The sequence below is a fragment of the Camelina sativa genome, chromosome 12 (assembly GCF_030686135.1).
Source record: "Camelina sativa cultivar CO46 ecotype springtype chromosome 12, ASM3068613v1".
NCBI lineage: Eukaryota > Viridiplantae > Streptophyta > Magnoliopsida > Brassicales > Brassicaceae > Camelina > Camelina sativa.
In genome coordinates this window covers 10,961,418-10,988,505 of record NC_141891.1, presented here as the reverse complement: position 1 = coordinate 10,988,505, position 27,088 = coordinate 10,961,418, and the positions used below count along the sequence as shown (strand labels likewise).

The window sequence follows — 27,088 nt, the reverse complement described above, 5'->3', positions numbered from 1 at the left end:
GACAAAGCAGCTTCTCGGCCAAAACTGAACTAAGAGTTTTCCGACCGATTTTTACAACTACACTCATGTAATGTGGCTTGTCCTTAACCACTTACTAACCTTGTTGTCCCGTATCCAAATCCGTTCGATCATCGCACGCTTGTCTTGGCCATAACAGATCCTTCTCGATAGAAATAGTTTTCTTGGTACAATTGATCTTTCCATCGACCAAATTGTTGATTGACCCTTGATAGCCAACTCCATAACATTTATTAAGTAGTCGATTATGTCCTTTGATCGAATACTTATCATCTTCCCGTAGCCTTACTGCCCATTGCCACTGATAGCCGGTACTTCGCTTCTTGATACTTGACGATAGCCGATAGAAATATTTAACTCACTCATGGTTTGATATAAAAATCAATTCAACCATTTTTCTTCGATCAATCCTTCGGACAAGGCTTGGTTCACTGATGGCTCCAGCGGATTTTTCTTTTCGAAAAATTTTCCAAGTCTTGGCCGCACATCCTCGTTCGCGGCCGTCCGTCCGTATACTAGGTCAAAATCAGGGGTATTACACCGTGCTTTGTTCATTTGACGCCTTGCACAGGAACATACTGTCATCAGCAAAAAGCAGGTGGTGAATGATTTGACCTTAATCTTGAAACTGTAAAGCATATATTTTTCCAGCTTGTTGAGCGAGGTTTAAAAGGTGGGTCAAACCCTCAGTACACAGAACAAACAAGAAGGGGGATAATAGATCACCCTGCCTTAAACCTCTTTCTGGAAGGATCATTCCAAACGGTTGGTCATTGACTAAGACAGAATATGTCACCGAAGACATACACAACATCACCCAATTTACCCATTTGCAATGAAAACCCATCGTCAGCAAAAGAGATCTCAAATAGCTCCACTCCAATCTATCAAAAGCCTTTGACATATCTGACTTGACTACCATGTATTCTGCCGAGATTGCTGCATTGGTATTAAGAATATGTATCAGTTCATGAACTACTATGATATTATCCGAGATAAGCCTCTCCGAGACAAACGCAGTCTGAGTATCAGAAACAATGTCAGGCAGAAAAGGTTGCAATCTCTTAACCATAACTTTTGATATAACTTTATACAGAACTGAGCAGAGGCTTATAGGACGCAGATCACTCATATCAGAAAGATTAAGGATCTTCGGAATCAAACATAGGTGAGTGTAGTTCCATTCATTGGATAGAATACCATTCTCAAAGAAATTCTTAACCTCGGACACCAATTGATCTCCAATAATGTTCCAATAATGTTGGAAGAACATTGCTGACATTCCATCCGGTCCAGGTGCTTTGGAGGGATTAATAGAGAAAACCGGTTCCTTGATTTCTTCTTTGGAGACTTGATTGACTAGACAACAGTTCATCTCATGGGTAACCCTTGGCTCCATACCAGAAAAACATGCTGAGAAACTGGCCGGATTTGAAGATTTGAACAGGTGTTGATAATAATTTACAGCCAAATCTCCTTTTGCTGCCTCTGATCTTTGGAGATTCCCATTGTGGTCTCGCAACACATCTAATCTTTTCCTTGATCTGTTCCCTCTCACCGAAGAAAGATAGAATCTGGTTTTTCTGTCGCCCTTTTTGATCCATCTAAACCTACTATTCTGAGCCCAATAAATTTCTTCTTCCCTATAAGATTTATTGAGATCTGACTTCAGGTTCTTTACCACGATGAAACGAGGGAAGGAAGAAGACTGTTCTCTTTCCAGGGCCTGCTCCACTGATCGAATCATATCATGAGAGTTATGATCATTATTCCTTTTACAAGCACTCAGAGACTTCCTGCAATCTTTCAGCCTGTCTGAGATTGTATATACCCCTCCAGTCTCCCAAACTTTCTTGATTTCTTCCCTCACCAGGGGCCTGACGAGAAATCTTCTGTCGAATTTGAACTGTCCTCTGTACTGTAGTTGTGAATCCATCAGTTTTATCAGAACTGGTCGATGGTCCGAACCTCCTCCAGGAAAGCCTGATTAGAAGCTGGAAATTGCTCATACCAATCCTTATTGCCAAAAGCTCTGTCTAATCTACTTTGGATCCAAAGATCGTATCTTCGTCCAGCCCATGTGAAAAAGTTGCCCTGACTTTGCAGCTCTATCATATCACAAGCTTAAAGCATTTGAGAAAAAGGCTTGAACACTGAATCACATCTTCTCGGACCTCCCACTTTTTCTCCATTGTGGAGAATGTCATTGAAGTCCCCTACCAACAGCCAATTTTCTTTTCTTCCTATTCCGATTCTACTCATTCTCTCCCAGTTGAGTTCCCTTTTCTTAACACTGGATCACCATAATCCATAAATACATGATATATAGAAAGTAGATGCACCCATCTGAACTTGTAGGTCTATTAGATTCTTATCAAAATATAATAGGTCCACCATTACTCCCGCTTTAACAAAAAGAGCTAGACCACCACTCTTACCGACAGGTTCCACCGTATATACTCTGTCGTAGCCTAACCAAACTTGTAAGTCTACTAGTACGTCTCTACTATGCATAGTTTCCATCAATAACAACATTTTTGGGAAATATTTTTTACGCATTTCTTTGAGATGTGGAATTGTCAAGTCATGAGACCATCCTAATCCTTGACAATTCCAGCTCATAGTGCTCATTGGGCGTTGGGCAATCCCCCCCCCCCCATTGGGATCACCTCTGTAGGGCTAAGCTTTAATTGTTTTGCAGTGCTTTTACCCTCTTGAACTGCTTTTCTTTTATCCTTTGTCACTGGAACCTCACTGATCTGTCCTGTTTGAGCATCCGCATGTCCCCTAACTGGCTTTGGTTTGAACTTTCTGATATTTTGGGAGGAGGGGGGGGGGCGTTTCCTTGGTTTTGCTTTTCCAGCGATAGAGCTGGAAGGACCAGCATCAAAAGATCTTGTCCTATAACCCGTTGCTATATCCTAGAAAGGTTGAGATAAACCCAGGAAATTATCAGGAAAAGCGCCACCTTTTGGAGAACCAAGCACCAAACGTCGAGGATCTTCTGAATATGAACGAGCCAGAGGGACACCTTGACTCCCCAAAGAACCAGACCCTTGAGACTGCTTTTCAGCTTTAGCAGAGAGGTCAAAACCAAAGACTATTCCTTTGTCCTTATTGACATTGTGATAGAAGATCGGGGGAGCTTCCAATCTCAGCATTGATTTCCTTACAATCGGATCCTGCTCTACTTCACTGACTGACTTTTTCACTCTGTCTGCTTTAATAATCCAATCTTCATTAGTATTGACCATTAGATACTGTCTCATGCCTTCAAGAACCTCCGGAGCGATTCTATGTCTACCAGTGAATGGATCAACACCTACATGATCCTCTCTTAACACTCCAAATAAAGATCACCTTCCTTATGAAAGGGAACTTTAGGAGACTTTGGAATCGGAGTTCTTGTTCTTGAAGCTGTCCTCTCTAATTCAATCTTCCTGATTAGAAAGGGGTAGTTATCTCTTTCATGCGTTAATCTCTGACATTCATAACACCTTTTTTGAACCTTTTCATAGTGAAATTTAACATAAGTTGACCCTCCCTTTGGTAAATTCACCAACTTCGATCTTCTAAGAGGTCGAGAGACATCAAACAGAACTTTTACCCTTACAAAATCTTGTGTTTGAGGCCTATCTGGATCAAAAGCCATTTCCTTCACTTCTCCTATCAGCTCTCCTAACGCGGTGATGGCTTTAGCAGTGTAAAAGTTTATGGGTAAGTTCGAGATCTGAACCCAAATGGGGATTAGCTGGAGATAGTTTGCCGGCGGGTTCTCATGCCATATGTCCATTGCAATTGACCAATCGTTGTGGGTATGGGCCCCTTTATCCAAAATTTCCTGCATATCATATTCGTTGTTGAAGATAAACTGAAACTTTCTCCTGAAAGGGTAACTCCTTTCATTCTTCCCACCTTTTGCCACTTCCTTGGCATATCTCTAATAAGATTTTTCATAGATTGACACTGAGGGTTAAGTGTCCGACCCACCAAGCTTAAAACATTTCTTTCCATAGGCTGGAACTCTGGTAAATCCGGCATCTGAAAAGGGATCTCCTCTTCCTCCTCTTCCAAAGACATGGCTAGAAGAGCCTTATCCATAGCAGACAACATACTTCACTAGACTTTATAGGCACTCAGAAGGATGAAAAGCCTATATACTTAGCAGAAAGATCCCTAGGATTGCATATCTATACTATCCAAGTCACAAGATACTTAACTCACAGATTAAACTATCCAGGATAGAAATTTTGTCAACGAGGATAGAACCAGGAATTAACAAACTGTTGAAGAACAGGCTATTTAGGTTTAAACTAAGCTTAAAACAGTGAATTGCGGCTGATGGGAAAGTTTTTTTCCGGTCTTAAGATCTATTCTTTACCAAGTGAAAGACTCTGATAGAGAAAGAAGATCCTATGCCCAAAAGAGGGGAGCTTATTGTTGTTTCTATATTACATTAATTCAAAGCTATAAGATCATTCACATCTCATATCTTGTGGATATTTCTTTAAATAAAAAAAAAAATTGAAAAGTTGAGGAAAGAGAAATGCACCAAGTCTGACAGCACATCCATGAAGACAATCTTCTGATCTTCTCTCGCTTATGTGTCACGATATAATTGGTTCAATTTTTTAAAAAAATAACTAATTAAATTAAATAATATTATTGTATTAAAATATTAATAAAATAAATCTGGGATCCCAATTTTAAAGGATGTGGGTTAGGAATGCTCTAAGTGACAAAACAGCATAATTAACTCAATTGGTTTAAACAAGCAATCAATCATATTTCATTAGTTAATAGCTTAATATTATCATATATCAATCACTCAAACAATGGAGCGGACATGTCACGTGTTTATAAATTAAGATTATTGAATGATCAATTCGAATATGAATAATGAAAACAACAGAGTTTGATTAATTAATTAATTAATAAGAACACTAATAATAATTGAGGCAAAGTTAAGACGAAGGAAAAGACAGAACAATGATGCACACCACATGTAGACTTTGCTAGTTTAGTTCGTCGGTCTCCATCGTTAGCCATTCACTATCCCAATCCAGCATCACACTCGTCGAGTCCGGTCTTAATCTTCTTATTGATCGGTTCCGATAAGACCACGTGTTGACGTTAATAGACAAGATTAGTTGGACCTGCTTGCAAGGAGTGAACACGTGTCGAACAGCTGAACTGCGACATATCTTGTTTGCTTTCCCATGCGGAGATGATAATAGATATAGACCCCACCTCAGCTACAGAGAGTGAAATAAACCAATAACATGTTTATGTAATTTTGTTTAGAACTTGTCGTGTCATATATATTGTTTGTATTCTACAAATATAAATCTGCACCATTGATCTCTTTCAGATGCTTACAAAAATACCAAAAACTGAATTCAGAAGAGAAAACTATAATTATTCATTTCGAATCTTATGTGCATGTAGAGTACTCAAACATTTCCCATTTATATACTCACGTATGCTTGGCTAAACGAATTATTGTACATACTTGGACCGACCACCGACGTACAAATATTTCCCACGTGGGTGCCTAAGACATAATTAATTTCTAATTTCGATCATCGTATTATAATATAAGACCTTCTCGAGGACTTTCCCATTTTCTTAAGATCAATATAATATATCTGTTTCTGACAAAAACTGAAACGATCGAAATAATTGAAGTCTTTGCGCACAGATACATGCACAAATCTGGATATGGTTTAATCAATTTCATGGTGATCTGGAAAATTATAAAAACTCATGGAGGTCAAATGATTGACAAACTTATTTTAACAGTCTAGTTAGTATATCCAAATATTGGAACGCATAATGGCACGTCGGCACCCAAGACTTTAGCATACCCAGATATTAGAACACATTATGGCATGCACCGGTGCACGTCGGCACCTAAAACTCCATATATTGTGTATATGATTGAACTTTACTTTTAGATTGGGACAAAATTATTATATATGACTTGTCATCTTTTTTTTTTTTTTTTGGAACACTATGGCTTATCATCTAAAATGCTAAAATAAATACAAAATAATAGTGTGTCGTTATCTAAATGGTTACTATGTCGACTATTTTACGTGGACTATGACATCTCTCTTCTTTTGATCTTACCGAACATAACTGAGTAAAAACCACACACATAATGTAGACCCTCTTCATCTTTAATGGATATATTTATATATATTATATAGACATGCTCATCCTCATCCTCCTTCACTCATTAGTCATTACACAAAACAATACAAGTTCTTCTTCCAAGTGTGTACATTTTTCTTAGGTAGCAAGAGATATATATATATGGGAAAAGGTCGGGGTTTAACCGTTAGTCGGAGCGAAAGGTTTCTAGGAAGTCCTCATCAGTCAGGTGACCGCGTCGTGGACGTAGAAACCGCCGTTGAGCTGGAACTCATGGAAGAGGATGTCTGGTCAGTGCTCGAGCCTGATCAACCAACAGAAGAAAGCGATTGGACAGCACGCTCCCTCGAAGCTGGTGGCGGTGAACGGAGACACAACGGAGTAGGTCGTGCGAGTGGACGGAGAAAGAGACACGCGGCGACTTCTGCTCCGGTGAAAGTGCCTGACTGGAGCAAGATCCTAAAGCCGGAGTCCGTCGTCGGATCAATGCATCATAAGAATAATGATGATGCTGACGTGGCGGATGATGACTGGGAAAGTGGGATGGTGCCACCTCATGAATACGTGGCTGCGCGTAGTCGTAATGGTGACGGTGGTTCATCTGTGATTTTGGGCGTGGGGAGAACGTTAAAGGGACGAGACATGAGACGGGTCAGAGACGCCGTATGGAGCCAAACCGGGTTCTATGGTTAATTTTACTTAATTTAATCTGATCAGTAATTAATCTTAGATTATATATTTATGTCTATACAATAATATCATAATGTATTTTCGATATTATAGTTTAACGTTAATCAACTAGTATATTATATTCAGTATGAATTAATTATGATCATACGTATCCAAGATTTTTTATTTTATACCACGCATTAGAAAAATTAATACAACTTTCTCTTAATCTAATGGCTTAGAGATTACAATAATAAAGATAGCTGAAAATGGAATATTTTCCGTGAAAATAATAAAACCGTTAATGTCAATAAAACATAGATGGAAAATAAAAATCTTCACATTCACCAAGAATGGTAATTAAAAAAAGATAAAAAGACATTGTGAAAAGTCGAGCAAAATTGCTTCTTCTCTAACCTAGAACACAAGAAATTCTCCACACACAAAAAAAACCCTAAAAATGGGTTGCTTTAGCAGCAAACACCGGAACACAGAGAGTGATCTCATCAATGGCAGCGTACAAAGCTCAATTCCGACAAATCAATCCCAAAGCTCTGTCTCTCGTAACGTCTCCGAGCCTCAGAAACCTCCATTTCATCAAATTCCGACAACAACCCAACCAAATCATCGTAATCAACAACAACAACAAGAAGAAGCAAAACCCATTGATAAGGTGATCGAAGAGAAACAGGTTCGAACAACACCATTGAAACCAATCGTCTTTAGAGAAACAGAGACAATTCTAGGCAAACCCTTTGAAGGAATCAGGAAACATTACACGCTAGGTCACGAATTAGGTCGAGGCCAATTCGGTATAACCTACAGCTGCAAAGAGATTTCAACGGGGAACGTATACGCTTGCAAATCAATACTAAAGAGGAAACTAATGAGAAAGCAGGACAGAGATGACGTGAAGAGAGAGATTCAGATAATGCAGCATTTGTCTGGACAAGAGAACATAGTTGAGATCAGAGGTGCTTACGAGGATAGACAATCTATACATCTGGTGATGGAGTTGTGTGGGGGTAGTGAACTGTTTGATAGGATTATAGCTCAGGGACATTACTCTGAGAAAGCAGCTGCTGGTGTTATTAGATCGATTTTGAATGTTGTTCACATTTGCCATTTCATGGGAGTGATTCATCGTGATCTCAAGCCTGAGAACTTCTTGCTCGCTAGTACTGATGATAATGCTATGCTTAAAGCTACTGATTTTGGATTGTCTGTGTTCATTGAAGAAGGTGAGTCTCTTCTTCTCCTTTATAGTTATATATATGCAAATGCTTTAGATTTCATAAGATTCTGATGAATGTTGGAGATTTGTTATGGATATGGGTTTTGTCAGGAATGGTTTGTATATTTAGAATATTATTTCATTTAGTGATGTTTTGGTGAATAGTATTAGTGTTAAGCTTGAAAACAGAGGTTTAGCTAGTTTTGTGTGAACTTGGGAATGTATGCAAGTGTTTTGCTGACACACTGTACAAATATGTAGTATGATAGAACTAATTGTGTGTTGGTTTTTTTCTTTATGTTATTGTCAAGTACGCTATTTTTCATAGTTGATTCTTGTGTTCATATGCTTGATGTGCTGATTTATAAACTGAAAACAAACCAAAAAATGCAGGGAAAGTTTACAGAGATATAGTAGGAAGTGCCTACTATGTTGCTCCTGAGGTATTAAGAAGAAGCTATGGAAAGGAAATTGATGTTTGGAGTGCAGGGATTATTCTATACATCTTGCTTTGTGGTGTACCTCCTTTTTGGGCTGGTAATAAAAGTAGAACACAGTCTTTGATTTGTTTATCCACTTAATAACTATTAATATGTTTTCTATTGTTGTGTTACATTGTAGAAAATGAGAAGGGGATATTTGATGAGATTCTAAAGGGAGAAATTGATTTTAAGAGTAAACCATGGCCTTCTATATCTGAGAGTGCTAAAGACCTTGTGAGGAAGTTGCTTACTAAAGACCCTAAGAAGCGAATCTCAGCGGCACAAGCTCTTGGTAAACTCCCATTAAATCTCTCTCTCTAAGTGTTGTTTTGTAGCCAACTTACTTTGGAATGCTTTACTAATCTGTAGTGATCCTTGTGGTGCTTTATTTTTAGAACATCCTTGGATAAGAGGAGGAGAAGCACCGGACAAGCCTATTGATAGTGCTGTGTTATCTCGGATGAAGCAGTTCCGAGCAATGAACAAGCTTAAGAAGCTAGCTCTTAAAGTAAAACTACAAACGCTTCTTATGCAAGTTACACATTTCTCTTTTGTTTTGCTTAATCATTGGCTGTGCATCTTATTTTGTTTTGTAGGTTATTGCAGAGAGTCTCTCGGAAGAGGAAATAAAAGGTCTTAAAACCATGTTTGCCAATATGGATACAGACAAAAGCGGCACAATCACTTACGACGAATTGAAAACCGGGCTGGCTAGACTTGGCTCTAAACTCACTGAAGCAGAAGTTAAGCAACTCATGGAAGCCGTAAGTATTACCATCCTCTTTGCCTTGCTTCTAATGTTTCATATTCTTCTAAAGAAAAGATGGAACCTGAATAGCTTTTTTTTATATACATATGTTTCAGGCTGACGTAGATGGTAATGGAACAATCGACTACATCGAGTTCATCTCAGCGACAATGCATAGATACAGATTTGATCGAGACGAACACGTATTCAAAGCCTTCCAATACTTCGACAAAGACAACAGTGGGTAAGTTTTTGGTCCCTTGAAGAACAGAGTAAATATAAACTTGAGAGCTATTTAAAGACACCAATATGATTGTGGATTTTGCCAAACACAGGTTTATCACAATGGATGAGTTAGAGTCAGCCATGAAAGAGTATGGTATGGGAGATGAAGCTAGCATCAAAGAAGTCATAGCGGAAGTCGATACAGATAATGTAAGTTTTGTTTTCCCTCTACATAGCATCAAAGAAGTTATGAACCAAGATTGCGATTAATGATGGGTCTCTCTTGTGTAGGATGGAAGAATAAATTATGAAGAGTTTTGCGCGATGATGAGAAGTGGTACCACACAGCCGCAACAAGGGAAACTTCTTCCAATCCATTGATTGATAGAGAAATTTAATATTATTTAGATAGCCAACATTTTTTACGTGCAAAAGAGTTCCCTACATGAACTTACTATTACTTATGAAAAAAAAAAAAGAACAGTTGATTTCTTCAATGTTATTTCTCAAATCGAACTACATCTTAACATCTACATCTATAATGTCCGGTGGTAAAGGAAAAAAAAGTCCTGCCACCGGGGTTTGAGTAGCATTAGCCACCGGTTCGAAATTTAAACTACATCTACATCTATAATCTATATATATAATAGCAATCCGAATAAATATCACTAAAAATTGTATTTTTTTCAATTGTATTTTATGGATAATTTTTCAAAAAAATCTGTAGAAATTTTCAATTGTATGTTTCACGAAAAGTTACAATTGTTCATTGTACCAGTTTTTCTTTTTTGTAAAGTTGTAACTGTTCATTATAGAGTTGTGATTATTCGAATATTCATATCTTTTGAAATCTATATATATTTGTGTGTTTGAACTGTTTTCATTTTTTTGTCATGACACAAAATAATATAAATTTTTAATTTCAACGTTTTTACAGCTTTCTAAATTATCCTCTAGTATTTATTATTTTAAAAGTAAAGAAATTCCTCCAATTCTTGATTTAACAAAAGATTTTTGCAATGGTGAATATAATTTACAACTTTTAATTAATTTTAAATATTAATTTAATGAAAATACCTATTAAAAAATTCAAAGAGTTAAATGGATTATATAGTGATATTTTGGATTTGGCTTATGAATATGGTAATAAATATGTTTTCTATTTAAAAACAGCTTATATGGGTTGCACACATCGGAATTGGATGCTGTATTAACATTACAAAGTCCAGATCTGAAAAGATATCCTCAAGCTATATGACTATTTTGTATATTTTTCATTTGTGTTGGACGCATTAATTGTAGTAAACCTGAAATGAATCCTTTGGAATGGTATTTTTTTCAGATAAATTTCAAATGTTCGAAGAAAAGTAATGATTCTGATTCGTAACTTCAATACAAAAGGAGAACATTTTTGCTAAATATTTTTTTTATTTATTTTTTTCAAATAACATAGTAGAGTCTGTTCGTTGTAGAGTTGTGTCTTTTACTATAACATATCTTTACAATTTATTTATTTTGAAAAAATCATACAATTGCATATGTTTTATGTTGTGTCTTTTACAATAAAAATCTTTATAATAGTAACAATCTGATTAAATACCAGTAACAATTGCGATTTATCTTCGTACATTTTCATTAAATAATATATATATTTTTTTTTTGAAAAAAATCATAGGGTTGTGTCTGTTCATTGTAGAATTGTGTCTTTTACTACAAAAGGAAATTATACGGTTGTTTCTGTTCATTGTAGGGTTATGTCTTTTCACCATATCTTATTTACAACTTTTCGTTCCAAGAGTTATGTTTATTTAAATGTTTATGTATTTTGAACTATATATATATATATATATATATATATATTTGTCTCTGACACAAATTTTCTCGTTTCATGCTGAATTTAAAAATATGTATTTTAATATTGAATATCCAACATTATTCTATAATCTAACTAAAAATTTTAGAAATGATTATAGTAATAAAAAAATTTAATCAGTTTTAGTTGTATAACTTACAATTGCATTTATTTATCATACTTTTTCATAAATATGTTTTTTTAAAGATTTAACTATTTCATCTTTTATTTTTAGAAGTTGTCTATTTTTATTATAACTATTGATTGATAAATTTTCACTCAAGATGTTTTTATTTTTAAAATTATTTTATCAGAAAATTACATTTATTTATTATAATGGTTCGTTTGATATTCTTACTTAGGATCACTTCGTCATAATATTTGTTTATGAGTAATATAAATATCAATAACTGTTATGATGCTTGTTACTCTTTACAATAATTTTTCATACAAATCTTATACTTATAATACATACAAAAATGTGGAAAAAAAAATAGTACATACAAATTATTTAATAATTTGTCTCAATATGAGTAGAGTTTGTCTCGATTCATTATGACTTTTCATTTAATATTTTTTTTTCTAGAGATGAGTCTTTTTACCATATTATTTTCTTTATTATAAGTTTTTATTTTTATGATTGTGTTTTTTAAACTCACAGTTATATATGTTTAATATTTATGAAGTTTTAGCCTTACTTATTATTTTCTTTTTTGGAGATAATTTTTAATTTTATTATTTAGCATATATTTTTAAATGATTTTATAATATATAATTCTAAATTTGAAATTTAATTTAACTTGTTTTGAAATACTTCTCCTGTGACATCGCGGAGGTCTGAGTCCTAGTGTATGTAAATTCTGGGATAGATATCAGTTTGCAATAATGGATGATGAAGTAGGGAGTCAAGTCGCCTTGGTCTAGTGGTAAAGGAAAAAAAGTCCCGCCACCTGGGTTCGAGTAGCATTGGACACGGGGTTCAAAATTTAACATGTTTCCTCCGGCCTCAAGAGATTTAGTCTTTGGGCCTAGATAGGCTTTAGGATCACTCATGTTTTATCAACAGAAGATATTTATATATATATATATATATATATATATATATATATATATTTTTATATACATAGGAACAAAACTTTTTTAAATTTTACTAAAGTAACCTAATTAATTATTTGTATCAAAATTAGTAAATTACGAAATAAATTAGTGTATGTAGTTTCTCTGTGCTGTTAAAAAAAATAAACCGACCCCATCTCTCTCTCTAAGCGACGATTCCAAACTTTCTTCTCCGGCAGTCTTTATTTTCTCAACGTTTCCCGGCCGACGTCGGTCTCCACGATGTTGGTCGGTGTCTCCCTTTTCTGTTTAGTTTTTCAATTCTCTTGTTTCAGTTATAATTTCCTAATAATTGGCCAATGATTTCTGCAAATCCGTTGGTTTTCTTTTTTCAATTCTTCATAATTATCCTCTCCTTTGGGATGAGATTTATTCTGTCCACAATCTGACGAGTTTCCCGGCAGTGTGTTGACATCTTTCCGCAAAAGATCTGTGCGATGAAGATCTGTGCAAATGGTTCTCTTTGTTCGTTAATTGCAATCAGTCAACTCCCTGATATTTGTTTCTCTTTGAGAAATGATTTGCAATTTCGGATTTGGGATCCCGGTGATTTAAATGCTGGAATAGATGTTGGTGTCTTGAAGATTCGAACAGATCGTATTGTCAAACATCACCTCCATAGTTGTTTCAAGGTTATGGGCTTTTTCCTCTTCTTATTGAAAGTGAGGATAGAGTTGGATGATGATGTTTTTACAGTTCTGTGTTCGAAAATATTGGCTCTGCCTATTATTATTCTCTTTGGATATGGAGATTGTTTTTCTGGTTCCAAAATTACAGATATGGTATGGTGGCTTTGGAAGCAGTTAATTATACACGGAGGGAACAAAAGAAATCAATGGTTTCTACATCAACACAATGATTTGTTACCGAAGTCATATGAAGAAACTCCAAAAGCTTTTCATTTATGGCCTTTAAAGAAGAAGAAGAACATCAACAAGGAAATCGATTTTATGAATTTATCATGGGTGATATTTACAACCGATATATTGCCATCGCCTAGTGTGGGAGATGCAAATGTTTGTGTGGTTAGCGATGTAACGGATGGATCGCAACCCTTTGATTCTCAAAAAAAGTTTTGGTGCTACACAAAAGAGAAGATAGCCCAACAAGAAGATCATAATGAACAGAGGACGCTGAAGAAAAATAACAGATGTATCAATCTGTTCGCGTGTAAAGCTTATCAATATGAAGTAACGTGTTTTTTACTTCTTTGTTTGTTCTGTTCTATTCAAGTATTGGTTGTATGGTTAGTAGAATTTCAACTTGTATACTCATTGGTATGTTTGTACTTACGTTTTCAAATTAATGAAGAATGAGGTGTTAAAAAAAAAAAAAAAAAAAATTAGTGTATGTAAGATATTGAAGTCGTATAAAATAAACTTATACTGTATGAAATTAGTAAACTCTCGCACACAATATTTACGTCCGGTGAGTCATATAGACAAACGCAGCGCACAGTTTGTTAACCCTAAATTCTCATCCGCATTTTTTTGACGAAACCATGTCTCAATTCAGAGGATTCAGGGGATTCAGTGGTAAGATCTCTCTATCTATCTCTCTGTCTCTCTCTTAGTCGATATTGTTGGTCTATGATCTGGATTAGCGCTTTCATCTGATCGATCTGTCATTGGTAATTGGTAAACACTAGCTTATATTGTTCGCGATCTGCTTTTTTATTTCCCGTCTCGTAATCGTAATTTGTTTACTCGTTGTCCGTTCGCAGAGGCTAACACATACATCTTTTGGAACGTGGACGATTACCCTATCCCTAATGGTCTCGATACTCTTTCAATGAAAGAGATAATGGAAGCACAACTCGAAGTTATGGATTTTTGTGGGCCTGTGTCAATCCAGGCTTACGCTAGTAAGAATACGTTCTCGGATGATGAGTTGCTACGTAAATTTTCAGAAGCCGGAATCAAAACCAGTATCTTACGCGAAGGTGATATTCTTTTTTCTTTTTCTTTTTTTTTTTCTTTTCTCGCATATATATATCCCTAATCGACATCTCCGTTGATATACTTTCCAGGTGGTAGTAAATATTCGGGAATTTATTCCATGTTAATAGACATGTATCTCTGCGCACTGCGAAATCCTCCACCATCAAATTTGTTTGTACTCTCAAAAAACATGGATGATTCAAGCGTGCTTCTACACTTTCGGGCTTTGGATCATAGGGAATATGGTGTTAGGTTATCCGATGCTGAACCATATTGGTTACCTCGTAATGTGAATTTAGCTGCCCAGTTTTTGGCTAACCTATTCCATGATGAAACCCTTCTTCCCAATAACAACAAGAGGAAAGCAGAGCTTCCTGCTGATTCCCACCTACCACAGTCTCAAGGAAGACCAAAATATGATGTTTTATGATATTGTAGTTGGTTAATTTGGTACCATATGTATTCTGAAAGACCCTAAGAAACGAATCTCAGCGGCACAAGCTCTTGGTAAAGTCCCATTAAATCTCTCTTTTAAGTATGGTTTTGTTGAAGTCAGCTTACTTTGAAATGCTTTAATAATCTGTCGTTGATCCTTATGATGTTTTTTTTTTCCAGAAACATCCTTGGATCAAAGGAGGAGAAGCACCAGACAACACTATTGATAGCGCTGTGTTATCTCGGATGAAGCTATTCCGAGCAATGAACAAGCTTGTAATTAAAAAACTACAAACGCTTCTTCTGCAAGTAACACATTCCACTTTTGTTTTGCTTAATCATTGGTTGTGTCTGATTTTGTTTTGTAGGTTATCGCCGAGAGTCTCTCGGAAGAGGAACTAAAAGGTCTTAAAACCATGTTTGCATATCACTTACGAAGAACTGAAAACCGGGCTGGCTAGACTTGGCTCTAAACTCACTGAAGCAGAAGTGAAGCTACTTACGGAAGCCGTAAGTATTACCATCCTCTCTGCCCTGCTTCTAATGTTTTCATATTTTGCTTAACAAAGATGGAACCTTAAAAGCCTTTTTATAAATAGGTTTCAGGTTGATGTAGATGGTAATTGAAAAATCTACTATAAATATAAGACACCCCTTTAAAAGAGTTGCAGACGTAGACCTAAGGCAACTTTTAAGAAGAGTAGTTGTGTTACAGAAAATTAAAACATTTTTCGTTGATCAATCATTCAAAACGAGGACAAAACAAAGGTTGCAATAAATAAGAGCAATTGTTTGTTCAATGCATAGCGGGAATGCATCACTAATGCAGATACATGCACACATTCGTGAATTCATCCGCTACTTCAATCAGACATGAACCCAAAATCACACAAATACAGAACAAAAATGCACATCAACCAACGAAATTGTAGTTTTTTTCTCTCTCTGTTTTTTTCAGCGTCCATCAACATGAGGGAATTAAAGTGTTGGATGATAAGATTGAAGGTGAGATCTCTTCTCAATCCCTAATACAAACGATGAACCCTAACTGATAAGATCGGAGTTACGGTTCTCCTCTCTTATCACCATGAACAGAGACCTTGATCACGTAGGATGCCTCTTTACAATAGACTCTACTCGCTATTTATACTACTATCTATTTCTTCTACTAACTTCTTCTTCTTCTCTTCCTTTCTGCTGCCAGCTCAGCAACAAACTCTTTTCTCTCAATACTTATCATTGGAACCAAATTTAGCCCGCATTCTCCAATCTCCCATTCCTTATCGTAGACTTCGAACTCAAAGGAAAATTCGTTGGAGCTCACCTTTTCTTCGACATGGAATGTGTACAAGTGTTCCTTTAGAAGTGGAGATCCGTGGTGGTATCTTCTTGATCTACGGTTAACATTATCACCATTAATCTTCTCCTTGAGGCAATAAGATACACCCACCATCTTCCCACCAACCTTAGTGTCACCCTTATTAACCAGCAAGACGTAAGCCTTAAAATTCAAGGATCTAGGGTGCTGCTTATCAATTCCATTCCATTTCATTGAAAGGGAATCCCCGGTGGCTAGGTAAGTGAAGTATGTAGGCACTTTTTCTCCGGGAAAGAGTGAAAACCTACAAGCCGATGTCTTGATGATAAGGTCCCTCGCTTCTTGATTCAATTTGAAGCAGTTAACAAAGTTGAGGCCTATAAACTTGATAGTGTGGAAAGAGCAATGCAGCCTCTCGAGGGACTCACAGTTTTCTGCATTTAGGAATGATAAGGAGTCTGGAAGCTCTGGAAGAGAAACCAGCTTCGTGCATCCCTTGATTACAAGTACACGTAGACGGGATATTCGCTTGACCCATGGAGCAATTTCTTGTATTCTTGTGTCGCTCAAGTGCAGCTCTGTGATGAAGTCAAAAGCGTGCGGGAATTTCTTGAGGTTTTCACTATATGACATATGCCAGTCATCAAGTCGAGACCATGACCTGATTGATGAAGGAACTTCTTCTATTGCAGTACCATTGAGTATTAGAACTCTAATACTTGTGGAGATCTCAGGAAATTTTTTTAACATAGAGCAACCAGCGAGATCAAGTACATCGAGAGATTCCATGTTGATGTTAATCGGAAGGGCCTCTAGCACTGAACATCCATTTAGATACAGTTTCTCAAGATTGATATTGCCAATAGAGGAGGGGAGCACCTTAAGAATCGAGCAATATGAAATATTCAGATTCTTGAGAAATTTGATTTTCCCAATAGAGGAGGGGAGCTCAACAAGACTCGAGCACTCTGAAAGAACCAAATTCTTGAGACCGGTGATATTCCCAATAGTGGAAGGGAGCTCCACCAATCTTGAACATTCTGAAAGAATCAAATTCTTGAGACCGATGATATTCCCAATAGAGGTGGGAAGTTTAACAAGACTTGAGCATCCTGAAAGATTCAAATCCTTGAGGCAAGTGATATTCCCAATAGAGGAGGGGAGCTTCACCAACCTTGAGCAACTTCGGAGAAACAATTCCCTGATATTAGCAGCATTACCAATAGATGATGGGAGCGCCTCAAGATTTGAGCATCCACTGAGATTCAATATCTTGAGATTAGTGGCACTTCCCAAAGAAGAGGGGAGCTCCACCAGACTTGAGCAATCCTCAAGATTCAGTTCTTGGAGATTAATAGCAGTTGAGAGATCAGGAAGCTCCTCAAGGTTTTTGGAACATTTTAAATCCATCCACTTGAGATTTTTAATCACCTGTAAAGAAAAAAAAAAATACAAAGACAAACAATCAAAAGAGCCGTTGATACCCAAATCTTCGGGAACTAATAAAAGAAAGGCTACCTAGAGAACATATTTTAATGACTTTGATATTTAACTCAAAACGCAAAACAATTTATAGAATCGAATAAAACTGAAGTTTACTTACGAAATTTGAAGAAATATACACTTACATAATATCCTTTCCACAACTTCTTAAGCTGGCTGTAAGACATGTTTAGTTCGATGAGGGACTCCATAGTGAATGGATAAGGCATGCATGTCATCGGGAAGCATTCCCAATGTAGTAATCTAACTCCTCGAGGTAGAAATATTTCTCGATATATTAGAGTTAGACTTTGTGGTAAGTACGGTCTCGGGTGAATATCATTACCGTGGAGCCTTAAGAAATGGAGATTATGCATGTTCCCAAAGGCTCTACCACTTCTAATTAACTCATCCATGTTCTCAGAATATTTGGAATTTATGCCTAAAACTGTTCCATTATCCTGTAAAAGAACCAAAGTCATATAAGTAGATATGATTAGTTATAAAATTTTGTAAGGAGCAACACGCTAGCTGAAAACTTACTATTGTATCACTACTCAGTACTTTGCATGTATCTTTGCTATCAACCAAAAACATGCGCTTCCCTGGGTCCTGACAACATTGTTTACGAACAATATCTCTACCCAACTTTTCTAGCAGATCATGCATCTTAACATATCCCGAGCTGATAGAGATGAGAGATTTTTCCGATAAGACTTTAAGATTTCGTCTCACATCACTGAATTTCGATGCTAGATGCTCTTCCACTTTCTCAATCGGTTCATAATTGAAAAAGCAGGCTATATGAAGAAATATTTTTTTATCTTTATCAGATAAGACATCGTAAGTGAACTTCAAAACGTTTTCAATATCTCCATTAAGGTTAATCTTTAACGTTGGTAGGTGTGTCTTCCACTCCTGCAGAGACATTCCCCGCAGAAAAGAGCCTAGAACCTTCAATCCCAAAGGAAGGTTACCTGTAAGTTTCGTAATTTCCATAGCAATATTCTCAAAACCATCAAACGTAACCCTTTGACCAAAAGCATAGATGCAGAAGATTTGAACAGCCTCAAAAAAAGTGGAAAAATCCACCTTGTAAACTTGGTCAATCCCCTTTGCTTTAAAAAGGTGTAAATCTTGCGCTGTAGCGATAATCATACTTCCAGGACCATAGCAACTAAACAGTCCTGTTATGGCATCTAGTTGCTCCAAACAATCCACATCATCAATAACGACAAACACTTTCTTGTATCGTAATCTTTCTTCTACATTTCCTAAATGCCGAATCTGGATATCCTGCTGGTTACGTATTTGTGACAAAAAATCTACCTGTAGTTTCATCTTTAGCTTTAATTTATGACCAATATTATCATGAGAACGGATTGGATAACGTGTTTTGACATTAGCCATGAATGCACTGAGTTGGAACTCTTGCGAGTATTCTCCAAATAGAACTTTGGCGATGGTGCTCTTACCTATTCCAGAAGGACCCCAAATCCCAATAATTCTCACATTGCGTGAGTCATCTGGGCGTAAGAATCGTTTTAAATTTTCGATATGAGCATTCATACCAACTAAATTATCAAAATTCCTTGATGGCACAAGATTCATCATGTCTGAAACACGACTGGCAAGTTGTTCGATCATGGCCGCATCATTTTCCCTTACAAGTGAAAAGATGAATACATTAGTTAAATACTTATCAAACACTTTCAGATTTTTTGGTTGGGTAAGGCAAAGGTGTCAAAATGAGCCGTTAGCTCATGAGCACAAACTCTGTTTTCTCGTTTCATTTAATAAATGAGTTAAATGATCGAGCTTTAATGAACATGAGCTACCTCATAAGTTAGGCATTTTAAATTTTAAAATCACACATATGTCTATATATTTATAAAATTAAATTACGAAAACAAAAGCACATTTATACATTTTCCATTAAATATAACAAAATATAAATTTTTAATTAGTAGAAATTTTATGTTTTATATTATATTTTTAAGATAAATATAAACAATATAGACATACTTTTATAAAAAATTACCCTATTTAAACATCGTCTCTCTTACAACTTCACTTCACAAAATTTCATTGATCTCAAAATAGGATTCGACTCTTTCACTTTGCATATATCGTAATTCATATCTCAAAGTAATTGAGTAAATTACATCTCAAAATATTTGTTATATTTTTGAATTATGTTATTATATTTATTTTTTTTAAAATTTTTTTGAATTATCTTTATCTCCTATATAATAAAACGAAAGTACAAATTTTTTTTTTTGTAGACTATATAATATGGATTATAAAATTACTTATTTGATAGGTTATATGAGTTGTAACCATTAAATAAATCTCGATTAAAAATCCTCTCAAAAAAAATATACGAAATAATATTTTCAAATCTCCAAAAAATATTTAATCATAGATTAATCATATTTAATCTTCAAATCTCCCGAGAATATTTAATTAATCATAATTAATCATATTTCTATATGTTTGAAAGATTACGAAGAAGTGAGAAGGACGAACCAGTGGCTTGAATCGTAACAATCCGCTATTGTGGCCACTTTCGCTAATGCTTGTCTCCATCTTTCAATGTCCTCCTTACTTGTACCAGCACAAGTTTTTATGAAAGCCTTCCCAAAATCTCCAGTGAGGTTTTTTACATCAGATGGAACTATTTTATAAAAAATGGGAATCACAGGTCGATATAACTCTTCCCTCCATTTCATGATCTCCACCAGTTCATTAAGACACCACTTTGAAGAAGCGTAGTTCCTCGAGAGAAAGATGATTGAGATCGTAGATTTTCTAATCGCACCTATGAGTTCGGGACCGATGGATTTTCCTCTCTTGATCTCATTATCGATGAACAGTTTGATTCCTTTTCTTCGAAACTCCTTGTGAATATGACTGAGAAAGTCTTCACGGACATCTTTCCCGCGGAAGCTTGCAAAGATGTTGTGTGTCCAGTTATGAGGCAAAGAAGACAGAGGAACTGATGAAGATGAAGAAGACTTTTGACCTGGATCATTCATGAAATATTTCTGAAAAGCTTCATCATCAGGTGACTGACCCACCTCACACATATGGCTAATCCCATGATAATTCAAAAGCTTTTTATTTTGCGTAGTGATGATAATCTGACTTTCAGGACCATCCAACCCAGCTTCGTTCGCCATGGCATCTAGTTCCGCCGGCTGATACGCACCAGCGAGAACAATAAACACTCTCTTCTTGTCTTTTAACCAGTCTTGCCCAACTCCTAAATGATGAATCTTGACATCCTCCGGGTTTATTATACTTCGAGGCAAAATCTCTTTATGTAATTGCTGTTCCGTGATGTCGTTACATGGTTTTGTGATTTTACCTATTCCTGATGGACCCCAAATCCCTATCATATTCACGTCATCGGACTCCAGGTCTAAGAATGGTTTCGTCGTCTCTAAAACGTCAAAATCACTTGATGGCGCATAGTTGATCAGCTCCTTTTTAACATTAGTGGCGAATTTTTCGATCATGGCAGCTTCATTATCACTAACAAGAGAAAGATCCGTTAGATAGTTAAAAGAAAATTTTGGTATGAAGGGTAATACCACTAAACATACATACACGAATGAATATTTAACTGACACACATGTTACTGTGCTAACATTACTGTTCTTTTAAATTGGACAATTCTAACCCTAAATCTCTGTCGATGAAACTGTGTCAACGTGTATATATATATATATATATACTAGAATTTGTACCTGCGCAGGGATTTTAATTTAAAATATTTTTTATCAATAGAAATTGTTAAGTTCAAATATAATCATTTCAATTTTTGAGTATAAATCTATATAAATACTAAACTTACTTTACTGAGTGATATAAACAAATATATTTTTAAAGATAATATTTCTTTGTTATATCTATTTGCGATTTACGTGGGATTTTAGGTAAAATTTTTTATCAATAAGAATAATTGAATATGAATATAATTTGAAGATTAAAAGATAAATCTATATAAATGCTGTACTTATTTTACTAATCTATATATAACATATATTGTCTAGTGTCAGCAATAATATTGTCGACAATCTTCTGACCTTTTATCTTGAAAAGAGTTCATTCCATATTCATAATTTTAAAAATTCGAACGTCAATATCGATCATTTACCTAATTATAGAGACCATTTAAATATATCGATATCCTACATTAAATGTGAATATACAAAGTTTCATGAACAGTTTTAGTGATATGTCGCTACAATGAGATTTCAAATTCATCATCTGTCATAATAGAATTTCCGACTAAGTCAAGAATGCTTAAATGATGAAACGTTTAAACCCCACAATGAATATCTAATCACTAATCCAAGTTACATATTTTTCTAAAATCTCATATGTTATTTGTAAATGTTAATTTTGTGATGCAACCCAGCTTCGTCTTCTAAAAAAATCATAGTGTACTTTAAATATGTTGTTTTTGCCAATGTTTTGGGTTAAAAGCATTTGATAATATATATATATATATATATATATATATATATGTTATATTTGTTATAGATTTTTTGTATCATGTTATAAAATTGTAGCTCCAGTTGATAATATACCTTACACAAATCACATGCCACTTTTTTTAACGGCTTACATATCATTTTTCTATATTTCCTAACAATTGATTTTGTTTCTGTAGATAGATTATTTTTTCAAAATTCGTTTTCATTGTTTTCCCAAAAAAAAGTGTGTCCCTTACAATGTCTTTGTTTTAGATCAAAACTTTTTAAGTTAAGTTAAGTTAAATAATTAATATTTTCTTTTTTATAAGTAAAATTTAATAATAAATTTTTATGGTATATGTTTATTAGAAACTAATGTTTCACTTCAATTTTATTTTCATGTTTAGATTTTTATAAATACAATTACATAACTTGTTTTTGACTCCATAACGCATTAAAATCTTACTTACATTCTAAAACTCATTAACTCATTCTAAATTTTGGAATAATCATTTTTTGTTATAATTTTAATAATAACATTATTACTAAAACAAATTTATAGTATTATTTTTACTATTTTAAAATTTTCATTTATTTTACTTAATTGATTTTTAGATAGTTATTATTTTTATTATTTACTAAAAAATTATATTATTTTTTCTTATTTTAAAATGTAATTAATTTTAGTTAATTCGTTTTTTATTTATTTTTAATTATTATTGATTATAGGTAATATATATGCAATGAATAAATATTAAAATAGTATTTGTTTATGCAAAAATAAAAAATTGATTAGGTGAATGCTGATGTGGAGAAAGGAGAAGTGAGCAAAGTTAACTTTATATATATAGATTTTTTTTTTTTTCTGATTCTTTTATCTATAATGGGGGTTCCTATTTTGATTTCATGATGTGGCGGTGGTTTCAATCTCAATTAGGGTTGATTCTTCTATGATTTTTGGGTATCACCGTTTCAGTTTCACTTCAGCGGATGTTTCTTGCGACATGGATTTACAATATGATAATTGTTGGAGAGATGAGCAAGGGAATCAGAGCAGGCAAGCAAAATATGTAAGCAACCTCGAAACTTAGCGTATGTCCCCGTCAGTCAACCATTATCCAGTTAATATATATTATCAAACTAACTTTAACATAATATGATAATTTATTAGTTAAAGATAATTATTTAAGCTATGTGTTATTTAATTATTTAATAAATTATCTTTAACTTTTTTTTTTTGTCCAAAAAAAAAAAGTTAAAGATAATTTATTAAATTATCAATGATAAATAAATATTATAACGTATAAGGTAGCTGATATCAATAACACTATTGAACAGTTTAATATTTTTACGTTTTGTATAACTCAATTGTTTTATATATTACATAATTTAACTAAATAAATATAAGTTTAACACATAGCTTATAAATTATCGTGATAATAATATACTAGAATATGATCCGTGTTAGAGCACGGGTTGAAATTCCTTTTGTTTATTTTGTAATTTTTATTCAAATCATCATATATGTGATTATTTTATTTATTTTAAAAGTATTATTTAGGATGGAACACTTTGCCTACCGCAGATTAAGTTGTGTGATTACATTTTGGTAGTTTGATTGACTTTTAAATTACAACAATTGATATTATTATTTATAAATTTGAATTTATGTATGTTATATGTATAAGTGAATTTGTCTTTGTATTTGTAATTTATTGTTAATAATGTTTTCTATATATTACAAATTCAATTCCAATACCACAAAATTCACAAAATCCGAAAGTATAATTTTATTTTGCTATAATCGTCTCATTTCATAATTTTAAAAATTTAAACTATTAAAAATATATCTATAAATTAATAATTATTAATTTACACTATAAAATAATAATTATTAATTTATAGATAAATTAATATCACTATAAATTAATAAAATATCTTGGTCCCAAATATTATTAATTTATAGAGGTTTTACTGTAATTAATAATAATGCAGATAAATAATTATTTTAATCCCTAAATCTCGGTATGACTAAAGAAGCAAATCTATATAACTTATTTTTTTAACCAACTAGTAATCAAATAATAACTATAACTTTATAACCTATAACTATTATATAGTCTACCAAAAAGAAGTTGTGTACTTCCGAAATATTAAATAAGGGATTTTACCTTGTTAACGAATAAAAATGTAGTTAAGCTTTATAATCCATTACTTATTTTTGGTTTCCCAAACAATTCATATAAATGTATAATAGGGTTATTTTCGTTATTACAAAAGAATAGAAGAAAGAGAACTAATTAGTTAAGAACTACTGTCAGATTCTTATTTTTGTTTCCTCTGTGTATTTATATTAACATAGCCCTTGTATAAATCATGTTAATTTTGAAACTAGAGTTATGTATATGTTCTCTGATATTTGGATGTGTTTGAAACATTAAGAGCAAGTTGAAAGGGGAAGGACGAACCAGTTTCTTGAACAGTACCCAGCGATTTTGGCCACTTTCGCCAAGGCTTTTCTCCATTTCTCAGTGTCCTCCTTACTTTCTCCCACACAGGTTTTCAAAAAAACCTCTCCAAAATCTCCGGTCAGCTTATTTAGATCAGATGGATCTACTTTATAGAAAATGACCATCACAGTTTGATCCGACTCTTCCCTACACTTCATAATCTCCACCATTTCGTCAAGATGCCACTTTGAAGAAGCATAGTCCTTAGAAACAACGATGATCATGATCTTAGATCCTCTAATCGCCCGTATGATGAGTTCATGACCGTTGAATACTCCTCCTTTGCTCTCACTACCAATGAATGGTGGTGTGATCTCCTGTCTTTGAAACTCCTTGAGAATATGACTGACAAATTCTCGGCGGACATCTTCCCCGCAGAAGCTCAGAAAGACGTCGTGTATCCACTTCTGAGACGAAGAAGATGGAGGAACTGATGAAGGAGACAAGGAAGATGAAGAAGACGAATCGATTTCTTTGTCTTTTGCAGCAGCAGCACCAATGATAAAGGGAGAAGAATCCATTTGTATGGTGGAGAGAGGATCAATGAGCTTCCTAGAGAGAGAGAGAGAGAGAGATGTGTAGAAAGAATGAAAACAAAGAGGCTTTTATGTAATTTAATATGTGTATAAAGTTGACTCTATTACTGAGTATTGACTTAGAGAAATTTGTGGAAAATATTGTCACCGGCATAAGTCTATCTGCCTAAATTTGTGGATACAGTCCGCTGTGGGACTGTGGGCTATCCAGAAGGAAAAAACATGGAAGCGCAGAAGCAATTTCGACGAAGTAGTGGTCAAAACTGATGTCCCATATGATTAGAATTTTCTTAAATTATTGTAAATTTGACAAATCAAAACAAATATTTTTATTTAGTATCTGTTACAAGCAGAATAAATGAATTTAAAATTTTTTTTTTGGATATACGTTCATCAGCTACGAAAAATATACACAAAAGAAGACACCTAATATAGGCTCTTTTTACACTTTATTTCTCTGTTTTACGTTTAAACTTTCAAACTTAAAAATTAATTAGATAACCAAACGTCCAAACATTTTTCACATCCGTGCAAAAGAGTAGCTGACTTAAAACTTATAAGTTAGGGTAATATTAGTAACTACCATGAAATCCAAAAGAAATTAAGAAAATACCATTGTGTTAGAAAAATTAGGTAACTACCATTTTTAAGAGAAGAGAAAATTCAAAACTGCCCTTAAACAAACGACAAAAGTACAACAATGGTAACTTAAAAATCTTGTTTTTAAAAGAAATCACACGTAATCTTAATAAATAACGTGTAACTTAAGAAAATAAATTATTAATGAGAGAGATATTATGTTATTACCTGTAATTTGATAAAGTAGTGTTACAAAACAAAATGTCATAAATTATATAAAAAACACGACGACGGAGATTCCAACATAAATTGAAATCCAAAAAGATAAAGTGAGATATCTTTCTGCAATTTGAAAGAGAGAAACTATAAAGAAGAAAAAAGCAGGAAAAGTAAGAATTGATATTGTTTGATGTGTTTATAACAGAAAAAATAATGATATCTCATGGTGAGAAGAGAACACCAATGGAGATGTAGGAGGAGAAGAAAGAGGGAGAAGAAGAATAAGACAAATCTTGGTAATTTTATTACTCATCTGACAAAAGCACTGTAGACAAATGGTAACATCTTTCATTCTTGTGTTTTCTAATGTATATTCTCTATAAATTATAACTTATGAGAAAAAAAAAAGAAAAAACAGTTGATCTTTAGTCTCAAACAGTCAAGCCCAACTACATATATGATGTATGTCAATTGTGGCATGTTAGATAGATATCAATTCATTTTGCAGAATTGCAAATAATGGATGGTCAAGTGCCCACGCAAGAACTTTCATGTTTTTTTTTTTTTGGACAAACGAACTTTCATGTTATAACAAGGGCCCGTTATAACAATTAATACTTTTATAAAATAAATAAAAAACAACTATTGGTGGCTCAAGTGTTGGTATCTTCTTGGTATCCCAAGAAGAGTAAAAAATGGTGGTCAGTTTGGTTGGTTACTGGTAGTGGTATTCCACATGCTCACCACCATCTTTGACACCTTGAATTTACTAATTTTTATTAGTCAACTCAGCCCTTAGTTATCACCTTTACTAATATTAATTAATAACTAAGGGATCAAATATTGAGTAAAAAAAAAATTAAGGGATCAAATATCTCCGTTACTAATATATAATTAAGTACATATATAAAGGGAAAAAGAGTTTTAAGTAGAAGAATTCACCTTTGATATCCATAAATATATTGATACAGCCATACAGGCATGCCCATAAGCATCCCAATATGGTGTTCACAGTTCCTTCCGGATTAAGGAAGAAAACCTCGAGGGTCGTTCTCCCACGAATACCCTCCTCCATGGTGAGAAAT

General features: G+C 34.2%; 4 protein-coding genes, 1 long non-coding RNA gene and 1 pseudogene across 8 annotated transcripts; 4 read left to right on the top strand and 2 right to left on the bottom strand.

Moving 5' to 3' along the window:
• Positions 1-2,939: 2,939 nt before the first annotated feature.
• On the bottom strand, positions 2,940-4,119 carry LOC147930389 (uncharacterized). The gene is made up of 3 exons (XM_087476848.1): positions 4,009-4,119; positions 3,516-3,958; positions 2,940-3,354 (listed from the first exon to the last, which is right to left on the bottom strand). The coding sequence occupies exons 1-3, from the start codon at positions 4,117-4,119 to the stop codon at positions 2,940-2,942; spliced, it is 969 nt and encodes a 322-aa protein (XP_087332974.1).
• A 2,217-nt stretch (positions 4,120-6,336) lies between these two features.
• LOC104774334 (protein S40-6 pseudogene) lies at positions 6,337-6,996 on the top strand (annotated as a pseudogene). Its single transcript, XR_015574902.1, has one exon. The product of XR_015574902.1 is annotated as a protein S40-6 pseudogene (transcript).
• A 307-nt stretch (positions 6,997-7,303) lies between these two features.
• Positions 7,304-10,053, top strand: LOC104731329 (calcium-dependent protein kinase 15). The gene is made up of 8 exons (XM_010450663.2): positions 7,304-8,084; positions 8,471-8,614; positions 8,699-8,851; positions 8,955-9,067; positions 9,156-9,323; positions 9,424-9,551; positions 9,643-9,742; positions 9,824-10,053. Exons 1-8 carry the CDS (start codon positions 7,304-7,306, stop codon positions 9,911-9,913), a joined length of 1,677 nt encoding a protein of 558 aa, XP_010448965.2. The 3' UTR covers positions 9,914-10,053.
• Positions 10,054-12,501: 2,448 nt separating this feature from the next.
• On the top strand, positions 12,502-13,806 carry LOC147930388 (uncharacterized). Its single transcript, XR_015574903.1, has 2 exons — positions 12,502-13,132; positions 13,278-13,806. It is a non-coding gene; the product is annotated as an uncharacterized LOC147930388 (long non-coding RNA).
• A 125-nt stretch (positions 13,807-13,931) lies between these two features.
• LOC104731328 (uncharacterized) lies at positions 13,932-15,537 on the top strand. The gene is made up of 6 exons (XM_019234044.2): positions 13,932-14,035; positions 14,224-14,442; positions 14,530-14,947; positions 15,056-15,151; positions 15,244-15,385; positions 15,475-15,537. The coding sequence occupies exons 1-3, from the start codon at positions 14,002-14,004 to the stop codon at positions 14,868-14,870; spliced, it is 594 nt and encodes a 197-aa protein (XP_019089589.1). The 5' UTR covers positions 13,932-14,001; the 3' UTR covers positions 14,871-14,947; positions 15,056-15,151; positions 15,244-15,385; positions 15,475-15,537.
• A 245-nt stretch (positions 15,538-15,782) lies between these two features.
• On the bottom strand, positions 15,783-25,438 carry LOC104731327 (disease resistance protein TAO1). 3 transcript variants are annotated; one of them, XR_015574901.1, is made up of 6 exons: positions 24,628-25,409; positions 20,205-21,212; positions 18,768-19,338; positions 18,219-18,652; positions 17,822-18,136; positions 15,783-17,624 (listed from the first exon to the last, which is right to left on the bottom strand). XR_015574901.1 is itself a non-coding variant. In XM_087479062.1 (6 exons), the coding sequence occupies exons 1-6, from the start codon at positions 25,188-25,190 to the stop codon at positions 16,044-16,046; spliced, it is 4,449 nt and encodes a 1,482-aa protein (XP_087335188.1). In that variant the 5' UTR covers positions 25,191-25,409; the 3' UTR covers positions 15,783-16,043. The 3 variants fall into 3 exon arrangements, 2 of the variants coding, with proteins under 2 accessions (XP_087335188.1, XP_010448962.1); XM_087479062.1 differs by having other exon boundaries at positions 18,219-18,629; XM_010450660.3 differs by having other exon boundaries at positions 18,219-19,338; positions 24,628-25,438.
• Positions 25,439-27,088: the final 1,650 nt, after the last annotated feature.

What these genes read in the sequence shown, in the direction of transcription:
- LOC147930389 (XM_087476848.1), bottom strand. Translation starts at nt 4,119, where the DNA reads ATGGATAAGGCTCTTCTAGCCATGTCTTTGGAAGAGGAGGAAGAGGAG. An exon ending in AAAGAAATGTTTTAAGCTTG is followed by an intron (nt 3,959 to 4,008) that starts GTGGGTCGGACA and finishes AAATCTTATTAG; the next exon opens with AGATATGCCAAGGAAGTGGC. An exon ending in TATGAAAAGGTTCAAAAAAG is followed by an intron (nt 3,355 to 3,515) that starts GTGTTATGAATG and finishes TGGAGTGTTAAG; the next exon opens with AGAGGATCATGTAGGTGTTG.
- LOC104731329 (XM_010450663.2), top strand. Translation starts at nt 7,304, where the DNA reads ATGGGTTGCTTTAGCAGCAAACACCGGAACACAGAGAGTGATCTCATC. An exon ending in CTCAGCGGCACAAGCTCTTG is followed by an intron (nt 8,852 to 8,954) that starts GTAAACTCCCAT and finishes CTTTATTTTTAG; the next exon opens with AACATCCTTGGATAAGAGGA. An exon ending in TTAAGCAACTCATGGAAGCC is followed by an intron (nt 9,324 to 9,423) that starts GTAAGTATTACC and finishes CATATGTTTCAG; the next exon opens with GCTGACGTAGATGGTAATGG.
- LOC104731328 (XM_019234044.2), top strand. Translation starts at nt 14,002, where the DNA reads ATGTCTCAATTCAGAGGATTCAGGGGATTCAGTG. An exon ending in AGGATTCAGGGGATTCAGTG is followed by an intron (nt 14,036 to 14,223) that starts GTAAGATCTCTC and finishes GTCCGTTCGCAG; the next exon opens with AGGCTAACACATACATCTTT. An exon ending in AACCAGTATCTTACGCGAAG is followed by an intron (nt 14,443 to 14,529) that starts GTGATATTCTTT and finishes TATACTTTCCAG; the next exon opens with GTGGTAGTAAATATTCGGGA.
- LOC104731327 (XM_010450660.3), bottom strand. Translation starts at nt 25,190, where the DNA reads ATGGATTCTTCTCCCTTTATCATTGGTGCTGCTGCTGCAAAAGACAAA. An exon ending in TGTTACGATTCAAGCCACTG is followed by an intron (nt 19,339 to 20,204) that starts GTTCGTCCTTCT and finishes TTCACTTGTAAG; the next exon opens with GGAAAATGATGCGGCCATGA. An exon ending in TACTGAGTAGTGATACAATA is followed by an intron (nt 18,137 to 18,218) that starts GTAAGTTTTCAG and finishes GTTCTTTTACAG; the next exon opens with GATAATGGAACAGTTTTAGG.